This window comes from Branchiostoma belcheri, unplaced genomic scaffold (assembly GCF_001625305.1).
Source record: "Branchiostoma belcheri isolate BF01 breed outbred unplaced genomic scaffold, Haploidv18h27 scaffold5, whole genome shotgun sequence".
Classification (NCBI taxonomy): Eukaryota; Metazoa; Chordata; class Leptocardii; order Amphioxiformes; family Branchiostomatidae; genus Branchiostoma; species Branchiostoma belcheri.
In genome coordinates, this window is record NW_017804131.1 from 6,393,286 (window position 1) to 6,404,925 (window position 11,640).

At 42.1% G+C, this 11,640-nt stretch overlaps 1 protein-coding gene across 1 annotated transcript; it reads right to left on the reverse strand.

Annotated features, from left to right (window-relative positions):
• Nucleotides 1–833: 833 nt before the first annotated feature.
• Nucleotides 834–11,127, reverse strand: LOC109480071 (homeobox protein EMX1-like). The gene is made up of 3 exons (XM_019782220.1): nt 10,338–11,127; nt 5,930–6,105; nt 834–1,075 (listed from the first exon to the last, which is right to left on the reverse strand). The coding sequence occupies exons 1-3, from the start codon at nt 10,744–10,746 to the stop codon at nt 878–880; spliced, it is 783 nt and encodes a 260-aa protein (XP_019637779.1). The 5' UTR covers nt 10,747–11,127; the 3' UTR covers nt 834–877.
• Nucleotides 11,128–11,640: the final 513 nt, after the last annotated feature.

Sequence of the window (11,640 nt, forward strand, 5' to 3'; positions counted from 1 at the left end):
TGCATTTACACTCAAGCTGCCAACTATAAGCTGGTCGTCAATTGGCCGTCATAACAGGTTAAATGGAATGACCTGAAGATTCAACCAATGAAATACAAGGTTATAAATTAGTGGATTAGCTTGACTAATTCCCTGATATCATCCATGCATTCATTTGCATAGGTCGGCCCCTCATTTCCATATTTGGGAGAGCTGGTCGTCACGCTAGATCTAGTACCTAAACTTTATTAATGTCGTCTAAATGATGCTGTGTTATTTCTAGATTCTTCGAAATGGTGCAAAGAAAAAAATCGCCTTAACTTCCCGAAGTCGTTTATATACAAAGCGGTTAGTGACAATAATTTACAAGTTTCTATTATATACACGTATATACATTTCGGTATCCCATTTTTTTTCGTACGTACCTTCGCGTTCAAACATGTATATATACAAAGGAAGGAAAAGAAACGTTCATCTAAAGAAACGTAAGTATATCCTCTTGTCTACTAAAAGTTTATATTGCTGTGGATGTCATTTTGCACATTTGTACTGTATCTTAGAGCGTTGTCTATGCTCTGAAAAATGTCCTAACACTTCTTGATATTGACCTTCATTGAACCGCGACGGGGGCCGACATCGTCTACCAGATACCTTTGACCCAGTGTTGACGTCACACTTCAAAGAAGCCACGTGACAAGCTTCACTGGGTCAGTCTACTGAGGAAGACCAGAGTGACTGGTCGAAAGCTCTAGGTGAGAGATTTCTTTGTGTTGGATCAAAAGTTTTAACTTGAAACACTTCTTGATACTCTTGTTGTCGCGGTTGGTCCACCTGTAAAGTTCGGGGAATCAAGGAATGTTGCTACCACACACAAGAGTTTCAGACCGTCTTCAGATCATCAACTGTCCGTCTTCTCAAGGTTCTGTCCGTCCGTGTGTTCCTTGCTGTCCGTCCGTTCGTCTGTGAACTGTTGAGTAGCCATCCTCCACCTGCTGACGTGGTGCGCGCCCTTCTGCTTGGGGGGTGATTTTCGCCCCTCCTCTTCCTGTTGGTCCCTCTTGTACTTCGTCCTCCGGTTCTGGAACCACACCTTTACCTGAAAAAAAAAACACAGAAGTTATATTTTGATGCTGCTATGTCATCATTGCAAGTTAATACCGGTGCAATGGGTTCAGAGTGTTCTCGCCTTGCATTCGGTAGGTCGTGAGTTCAAACCCCGGCCGAGTCATACCAAAGACTTTAAAATTGGTACATACTTAGCCTGGATGCCAGACCCATAGCACACTGGACACAAAGTATCTCAGTGAGCAGGATAACTTGCAAGTGTGCTATGGGTCTGGCACCCGGGCTAGTACATACTGCTTTCTCTGCTTGACACTCAGCATTTGGGAGAAAGAGTATAGGAGTTAAACACACACACCACTACCAGTGGACTAGCCCCCAATGATTGCACTGCTGTGTGGCTCAGGGCTGTTGAAAACAGAGATGAGCGCCGCCCTACATGCGTCACTTGATGCGGGAAGGCTCTTTCACTAACTGATAACAATGATCCAATCGATTAAGCTATTTGTCTTCAATTTATAAGGAAATTTATAAGGTATTTCCATGCCACACCTCCATACATTTACATTGATATGTATCAGCATGTACATTTGTGTGAACTTTGATTTCATACTTGCAATATGATGTAAGATGTAAAAGTATGGCCTAAAAGACACCAAGACACACAAAACGTAAAAAGCTTTCTCTACCTACGAAATCATTTGTGAAATATTTGGTTGCGATCATAGCCTCTGTTGGAAAGATATATGTAAAAGACTAAAGCTACATTGTTGTATATGCCCTTGCGATGAATGCATAATGCACTTGTGCAAGCAATTTCAATGCGAATTTCGCAGCGATGGATTGAACTGATCGCCCAGTTTATATGTACTTTATCAGAAAAAAAAACCATTTAGAGCATTATCTGTGATCTACATTCTGTCAAATTCTACATACCGATCAAAGTTTATGCCTTAATAGCCTTGTAAAGGGATTAAAGTTGATGTTTAAACCTTGAACAGTTGGTATCACTACGCCCTGGGAACTAGACTTCGTGCGTGCAACCAATTATGCCCCTACTCAGAAACGCGAATATTTGACAGTTTAAATTTCACCCTTAACTTGCACAAGTTAAACCCGAGCCTGCCTTTTGTAATTTCCCCACGACTGGGTCCTAAGTGATAACAAATGTGTCACGGGCTGGTCGTGTAAGGGCCCCCAACACAACACAGCCGCCAAGGACGGATTTATAAACAAGTGGGAGTCGAATTGAGACGAAGAAATCGCGACGCACTGGTTCTGAATAGTGGAAACATCGTTTGGCGTTCTCCCAAGCCGCAGCATGTGTATGAGGTGGTGAAAAAAAACCTGCAAGTCGTATTGGGTCCATCAACACGAGGTGGCTGTCGAGGGAGGGTGCCAATATGTTTAATGAACCTCAGGTTGGGCCCAGCGGGGCCCCGCACACCTTCCCACGGTATAAGGTGACTCTCCGTCCGCCCTAGAACACGCCAGCGTCCGCTGACCCGATTTAAATAGCAACACGGCGCTACACATGCGAGATTTACTAACTACATACAATATACACGTAGTTATGTTTATTGGGGAGGCATGTGTGCGGGGAAAATGTACCTGGATGAAGATGGCGTGAGCTTAAATTCCGCATCGTCAATCATTTCAACCGAGGCTGTCAAACGTCTGACGGTAGAAACCACAGGGTCTGTATATATATATATACGCACCTGTAAGGCCTCTAGCTATATGCTTTACTTCAACATCACTAATTTCTGAAGCTAAGTTTTGTATAAAAAGCTTGATAGAAAGTCGAACTGTTCTATCTTTTGACTTTTCACAAGAAAGAAACTGGGACCAAGCACCACAGTGTTATATCATCACCAAGCTCTCAGATGAAAGCTAAGGTTTAGGTAAAAAAAAAGAACGTCGAAATGTTCTAAGAATTCGTAGTAGGAAACCCACCCCGATACTACAAAATGTATGTTTGAGTTTTAACATATATACATAGAATCGTTCTATTTAGTGTAGAGCGACTGTTCACCGCAATTTAAGTGGTGGGCCTAACCTAGCTCCAAGCTAGGCTGGGTTTTAGAGATGTCATCATTTGTACACACTACAAAACACTCGGTGTTTACGTCTTTTGTCTTTAGATTGTAACGATAACGCTATTTGAGAATTGCCAATTAAACTGTGCACACGCTTAAAGCTAGTCTGTCAAACTTCTTGATCACCACACACTTGACTTTGGTATTTCTCTAGCCAGGAGGATATCCTTTGTTTAATGTATCTACAAAGTATACTTGGCTCCCCGCTATATTTTGATCACAACAGCCGTGGAGTATGTGCGGAAAAGACAGCTTTAGGGTTTCAGGAACAGATAAGTGCGTTCATTAAAATTCCAACATGCTACATTACAGGCAGGAATGAGTGCAATCATAATCCACTCTCCCAGCGCGGGAAAAAAAGACAACATTCCTGGGCACGGTTCTAGAGCTACCGTTGGAAGATTCCAAAGAATTCGCAAAATACACGTACATACAGTTTATTTGGGCACACGAGTTTTCACTGTTCCGAAGCAACGACACACAATAAAGTGAAACGACCTTTTAGAAAAAAAAAAACGATTTCTTTTGAATCTACAAAGGTTTGTTTTGGCTATCGTTACATTTACATAATGGTCTTTTGTCTCATAATACCATATCACAAGGACTCTTCACAGTTCTTGTCCAAACTTTACCTGGTCCCAGACCCATACCACAAAGTAATATGCTAGTATGCACTGGGTACTACGTCGGGCCCAGTGTGCTATGGGTCTGGCATCCAGGCTAGTCCAAACTTTACTATCATTCTGTATTTTACGTCAAATGCTTCTAATAAACAACGAATCAAAAAGGGGGGGGGCTGGAAAATGTGATATCGAGAAAAAAAAACACTAGGAAAAATAATATAATAATCAACAATGTCATAAACATGAGGATGATATTATCCGGCCTGCCTTTTTCCCCTTTCGTCCATCAGAAAAACCCTGGGCCTGATAATTGAAAACAGGGTGGCCTGTCATTCCGCATACCCTCTAATTATGAGTCTTGGTAATGTGCTGACACATACACACAGACCACATGTATCGTGCACTGGAAGTGTATAAAGTTCCTAAGTAGAAACAGAGCATCATTTCGTAGGTTGGTGTTCTTATTACGTGTTTCTTTTCTAGTACCTATAATACAGTCCAGCACTATAGTAGTACTACTAGTACTAGTACTAGGCACATCTTTGGTGGACAAATGACCACAAAATTACACAGAGTTGTGTGACAGGAAATAAATACTCCAATCAAATGTGTTCGAAATAAGAATTTATGAAAGACAGTAGAAATTGCAAAATTGTCCAGGTGCTATTTCAAGTTTAGAGTCAGTTGTCCTGGAAAATGGACACTTTAGCTTGCTTTGACAGTTCAAGAAACCACCAGAATGTAGTGTGCATTATTTACGAAAACTTCAACAGGGAAACTAGATCACAACTTGCAGGTTTTGATTTCTTTCTCCAACATACTGAAAACAACGACTAAATGTTACTCCTCCTTCCTCTTTCTATACGCCCCCCACCCCCATTCCCAATCTCACAGAAATCACATACTAAAACCATATACTCTATTCTACTCAATGCTTGCACATATAGCTGGATGACAAAACGTTCTACTGACGACTTTGGTGTTTAGAAATTGAAAATACAGCCCAGTGGCTTAGAACAGGTGGGTCCCTTCTAGTAGTGACATAACCTACTGAACCAATTCACGGCTTTGGAAATGCCAAGTACGCGTCACCCAGACTATAGGGTACATGTCGGTATGAACCATAGAGTTACCTCACGTTTTAAATTGCTGCCTGGCAGAGAAATTTCAAAAATAGAAGAAAGAAAAGTACTTCCTTTCTAAACTAAAGGGGCCTAGCTTTTACGTATCAGGTTCTTGGCTATATACGAATGACATGCCTCTGTAATATATTGTTGCTTCATCTAGCTTGTTTCTTCAAAGTATTGACAGCTCCAGAAAATATCCAGAGTAACCCAGAAACGTTTTTGAATTCGTCAACGTCTCTAAAGCGAGACTGAAAGAGACTGTCTAAAACCCACCTGTGTTTCTGTGAGACAGTCTAAAACCCACCTGTGTTTCTGTGAGACAGTCTAAAACCCACCTGTGTTTCTGTGAGACGGTCTAAAACCCACCTGTGTTTCTGTGAGACAGTCTAAAACCCACCTGTGTTTCTGGGAGACTGGCTAAAACCCACCTGTGTTTCTGTGAGACAGTCTAAAACCCACCTGTGTTTCTGTGAGACTGTCTAAAACCCACCTATTTTTGTGAGACTGTCTAAATTCTGTGAGACAGTCTAAAACCCACCCGTGTTTCTGTGAGACAGTCTAAAACCCACCTGTGTTTCTGTGGGACTGTCTAAAACCCACCTGTGTTTCTGTGAGACAGTCTAAAACCCACCTGTGTTTCTGTGAGACAGTCTAAAACCCACCTGTGTTTCTGTGAGACAGTCTAAAACCCACCTGTGTTTCTGTGAGACAGTCTAAAACCCACCTGTGTTTCTAGTGAGACACGGTCTAAAACCCACCTGTGTTTCTGTGAGACAGTCTAAAACCCACCTGTGTTTCTGTGAGACAGTCTAAAACCCACCTGTGTTTCTGTGAGACTATCTAAAACCCACCTGTGTTTCTGACTGTCTAAAACCCACCTGTGTTTCTGTGAAACTGTCTAAAACCCACCTGTGTTTCTGTGAGACAGTCTAAAACCCACCTGTGATTCTGTGAGTCTAAAACCCACCTGTGTTTCTGTGAGACAGTCTATGAGACTGTCTAAAATCCACCTGTTTCTGTGAGACCGTCTAAAACCCACCTGTGTTTCTGTGAGACTGAGAGACTGCGCTAGGTGCTTCCTCTCCTGCCCGACTACGTAGTGGTTCTTCTCGAAGGCGTGTTCTAACCGGAGCAGCTGTGACGGGGTGAACGCTGTCCGGATTCTCTTCGGTTTCCGGAACGGATTTGCGAGAAGGAGATGTCCGTTTCCTGGATCTGAAAAAAAAAAAACACATCGTAACATTCTTCAGAAAACTATTGAACAAATCAGATTCCACAAGAACTTTTCCTACTCTCCAAGCAGAAGTTTAGACCTAGGCTTGTGTGTACGTATTTCTTTTGTTTTTACTGGTTACTTTTTTATTCAACTGGATACTGCCTTTCGTATTTCATACTGTCTTGCCATTTTGATACTGTCTTGCATGCCACCAAAAGATCTGCTTGGAGATTACTTCTTTCCCCTTGTACTAGACTTTCTCACGATTAATAAATAAATCAGTACGTCCCAACTGGGAACGTTTCCCCCGTCTTTACGACCGTGTGTATACAGTTCCTGTCCGCGGCTTGCTGATTCTTATCAGTTCGGACGTACCGAGGAGGTACGGCCAAGAGCGCGGTGTCAAACGGTTTGACCCCCGACATCCCATGACATCCCCCGCCTGACAACTGCTATTTCCTACTACATCATGCATATAACATAACCGTACCTGTCTTTTAGAATAGCTATAGATAGTGTATAATAGCATACTTTCGATATTACCGTTACAAGATAAGTAACCGTTACAGAAGCTAAGAAGAGCTCTCAGTAGGCTTGTTTTTATAATATACAAGAGGTCTCAGAAGATAGCCTCTACCAGGCTTGGGAAGGCGGCTGGAAAGAGTAGAAATCGGCCAAATAGAGAGATAAGCGTGCCAAGGGAGTTTGTCCGTTGAGAGAACATTTCTACTCTTTCCAGCCGCCTCCCCAAGCCTGATAGAGGCTACTCAGAAGATACAAGTAATATAGATGTTCGTACCGCGATAATTTTGATTCAGTTCTTTATATGAATCGGTTTGAATCTATAGTACGTACGTACAGAGGGCAAATTTTTGAGTGCTGAATATCTTTGATGGTTTTTGAGAACGTGTGGGAATCATTATAAGTGTATCCTAAGTGGTTGGCGGAAGATTATATATTCAAGATACGTATCGAGATAATTTTGATTCAGTTCTTTGTATGTATCGGTTTTGAACTATAGTATTAGTACGTACAGAGGGCAAATGTTACGTTTGAGTGCTGAATATCTTAGATGTTTTTTGAGAACGTGTGGGAATCATTATAAGTGTATCCTAAGTGGTTGGCGGAAGATGCATGTAAACGAAGGCTGGCTTGGGTAAGAATACAATAAACATCCCAGCGGGAAGTTGACATAATATTCCCCTTAATATCCTCATAATTGAGCGATGATGTACACAGACAGGGGAGTGTGTCAACACGGTAACGAGCAAAAGATGTTTCGCATTCCTGGTAAGTTCTTGTTTATTATTTCTCCCGCCCGTTACCTCTTCTCCGCCGCGCCAGGTTTGGCCGAGATGGCTTCGGCGTGGGAAGCTCTGCAATAGCGCTAGAACTTCTAGTGTTAACCCTTCTACTTATAGTAGAAGGGTTTCGTACACTCGAGTACTCGTACACACATTACTTTACCCTATTTAGCCAAGTTGCTGGATATCTATGCTGCATACTTTGAAACTGTATCTACTCTAAAAATTAAAGCCCGCATCTCCATAATGTTGCTTCTTCTAGCTTGGCAAAGCTTTGAAAGCTCTGCTAGAAGAGTAAATTTTCGTCCACTCCTACTCGAGTATTCGTACACACATTACTTTACGCTATTTAGCCAAGTTGTTGGATATCTATGCTGCATTGAAGCTGTATCTACTTTTAAAAGAAATATACAATTTAAGCCCGCATCTTCATAAAGCTGCATTTTCTTAGCAACGCGCTCTGCTAGGAGAGTAAATTTTCGTCCACTCCTACAGTACTCGTACACACACTATTTTGTATACACTATTTATCCAAGTTGTTGGATATCTATGCTGCATTGAAGCTGTATCTACTCAAAATTAAAGCCCACATCTCCATATTATGTTAGCAACGCGCAGATGGCCTCCGCGTGGGGGGCTCTACTACAAGAGTAAATTTTCGTACACTCCTACTCGAGTACTCGTTCACACACTACTTTACCCTACTAGTATTTAGCCAAGTTGCTGGATATCTATGCTGTACTGAAACTGTACCTCCTTGAAAAAAATGAGCCCGCATCTTCATAATGTCGCTTCTTATATAGCAAGGCGTAGAGAGAACAGCTTTATTCTTCTGGAGCAGAAGCTCTGCTATAGCCATACGAGTTATTTTTCGTTCACTCCTATTCGTACACACACTACTAGTACTTTGTAGACGCTATTTAGCCAAGTTGTTGGATATCTATGCTGGATATCTTGGAAGTTGAAACTGTATCTCTTTAAAAAATACATCTTCATAATGTGGCTTCTTAGAAAGTCGTAGAGAAAACGACTTCATTATTTTCTTGAGCAGGAAATTGTATCTTCTTTGACATTTCCACAGTGGTAGTAGTAGGCTCGTATTTTCTTAACTGTGCAAGATTAGGTGTTTAAGTAATAGGATCGAAATACGAAACCAGTCATAAATTAGCTTAACTGTTTTGGGGTATAAAAAGTATTATGTATGATCAAAGCTAATAGTACATGTGAGATGCTTTGACGAAGACTTTGTTTTACATTTGAAGGTTTCCTTTGCTGTATATAGTTTCGTATTTGCTCTTATTTTCTCTTATATCTAGTTTTTTAAATTTCATTAAAGAAGAAACATCGAAAAAATATTAGTTGTTACAACTATAATTTGGTACTTCTTCGTCTTGATTAGTCCTACGCCAAAAAGAGTGAAAACGCTTGTTGGAAAATAGTCGACATACGGTTTTCGCAAACATGTCTTCTCTTGATGAAAATATGACAGTATGAAGATCCCGGTATGCATATGTCGAGTTTGTAATATACGTGAGACGTCTTACGTATAAGCCCATATAAATAAGGCATGTACCGTATCTCGATAATTTTGATTCAGTGCTTTGTATACATCAGTTTTGAATCATATACTAGTACAGGGCAAACGCTTGAGTGAGTGAAGCCATGTACACCTTTTAGACCTTCGCCAGAGGCTTTCATATCTATTTTGTATTTATCGTACAAAAATCATAAACTACGACATCATAAATTGTGACAACAAACATCATTTTTTTTCGTTTTTCAGTGTTACTCTACGGTAAAGAGCTACCGGGCGGAATTTGTGCAAAGTATCTTTTCCCTTGCGTCATGTTTCCAAGTTACAAATTCAATAGCTGTCAAAGTTCATAATGGGGATCATATTTTTCAGGAGCCACATCCAAACAACTTTGAAAAATCCTGCCAACCAACGATAAATATCAAACTTATATCGCTGTATTTTTTTTAGGTACGCCAGTCTTGGAAAAGTCGACCGTAATTAGAAATCTACCTCCAATTACCACAGTGCGTTCTCTTTTATATTTTTCCATCATTTATCAAGAGAGTTAAACATCTAGCTATCCTAAAATTCAATACGAAAATGAAGACTTTACGGCAAAGCTTTGTATGTATTCATTTGCTAAGTCCGATCCAAAACGGTTACATTTTCTATAGACAAGCGACACGAAATATCCGTTTCTTGCTAAACACTTATTTCTAGTCCAGCAAATGCAGCATTTTCGAAATCTTTCGTCTTGGAAGCATATCCATGGCTACAGCTCACACGACTCTCACAGACAGGCGTGTTTGGGAAGGATTTATTTTGTTCAATCAAGTAGTTCAAACAAAGTGAAAGCGCTGATCATTGTTTGATTTTCTTCTCATTATCACCTCGTTACAAATCCGGACAAATAACCACGCGTGCTGCCACGTATCTACCGCTCAGAAGGTTTCCTTACAGTTTTTATGTACTGAAAAAACAGCTAAAATGATCGACACATCGTCTTGAAGAAACAGTGAGGAAAATTTATGACTGCTACCGAGTTAACAGCGTCTCAAGTAACAAAAAATGTCTTGTTTTTCTTGAAGAAATAAATCTTCTAGACTGTCTTGTACTGTCTTGTGTGATAACTGCTACGATAAAACACTGCCGGTACGACACACATTCTTACTTGTTCTAGATTGTTAAAAATGATTATACTCTGAAGGTGGTCGGTCGTAAATACTTCCCGTCTTGAAATAGTTTATAGTAATGTATAGATATCCAGTGAAACTGATAGCGCTTACTCTGGTTTAAACGATAATTATGTTTTCACAAATTACTAAGACAAGATGAAATCTACTATTAAGTATGTGCTGCGTCGAGAATTGAACTGAAAGAAGCAATGGGTTGTATAGATGATTGTGGTTACCTTGCATTCTGTGTCCGAAGACGGCTTGGTGGCGCGCTAGCAGCCATGGATGGCAGGGTAGGGAGGCTTGTTGCGGGTGGAGGAAGCCAGGCGGGGCGGGATGGTGTCCGGGCGGTACCGCGGCCACCCCCGCCGTCGGGCCGTACCCCGGGACGTAGTGCGGCACGGGGACGCTCGGTAACGTCGTCGCCGTGCGGAGTCCGTTCCTGAACGCTGACGGCCCGCCGGTGGAGCAGAGTTTGACGGGAGGTAGGTTGGGGACGACCGAGCCCGTGCTGGTAGTGTCCGTGCAACACGGTATCCCCCACAGCGCCGACAGAGGCGGCAGCCGCGGCCGGTCAACCCGAGGAGGGTCTTTGGAAACCAGCGACTCGATACTGAAACACGACTTGGGCTGTACTGCCATCATTGTGACGGCGTCCTCTTTTCCCCGACGACTATTCCCGAGAAAAGAGAGAACTTCTAGGGACGGTTGAGACAAGTTGTGGAGCCGCACGATCGCGCTGTCCGTCACTCAGACAAGAGAACACGGACGTACAGCGTACGACCGTTCCCGGGCTGTCCGTTCCGATTCACCGACCAACCTGTCAAACCGCGCAACAGCTCCTCTCAGCGATCGATCGGGGAATTTCAGACGTAAATCCACAACGACACATACAAGGCGATCCCAGGCGGGATCTTGTCGAAAGGTTTTAAGAGAGAAACTCTACAGACAAAGTGGTTTCTAAGCTACATGTACGCTACTGTTACTTGCTCTCACGACTCCAGGTACGAAAGCACGAGTCCTGCACAGCAGATGCTCTGCTAACCCTCTCGGGATTTATGCAAATCTTGTCAAGAAGAGTTATAACCCTGCCTTCCCATTGGCTTCTGGAAACCGGGCATGTCTTGAGGGTTTTCCCACAGGAGAAGGGCGGGAAAGAAGAGCCGCCTGCACACGAGGTGAAGTGACGGCCATTCTCTGGCCGGATTAGGAGTTTGATAAGTAGGTGGTAGAAAGGCGATGACATGCTCTTCTGATATGACACCAGATACCACTCAGGGGTAACTCTAGATGGCATGTTTTCACCGAGGGGGTACACAGAGATATGCGATCACTTATAATAGATGACACACGTGTACAAGAACTCGTCCCAATAGACGGAAATAGTTTTAGGTGTAAAGAATCGCTGCCAGCTTTGATAATTGATTGGTAGAAATCCCATTTTCGGTGATTTCATATCCCTACATTTGAAAAGCAACATGACACATGTTCCTACACTTCCATACAAATAAACCTTTGATATTGTGACCAAATAGTCCT

What these genes read in the sequence shown, in the direction of transcription:
- LOC109480071 (XM_019782220.1), bottom strand. Translation starts at nt 10,746, where the DNA reads ATGATGGCAGTACAGCCCAAGTCGTGTTTCAGTATCGAGTCGCTGGTT. An exon ending in CTTCGGACACAGAATGCAAG is followed by an intron (nt 6,106 to 10,337) that starts GTAACCACAATC and finishes TTTTTTTTTCAG; the next exon opens with ATCCAGGAAACGGACATCTC. An exon ending in TCAGTCTCACAGAAACACAG is followed by an intron (nt 1,076 to 5,929) that starts GTGGGTTTTAGA and finishes TTTTTTTTTCAG; the next exon opens with GTAAAGGTGTGGTTCCAGAA.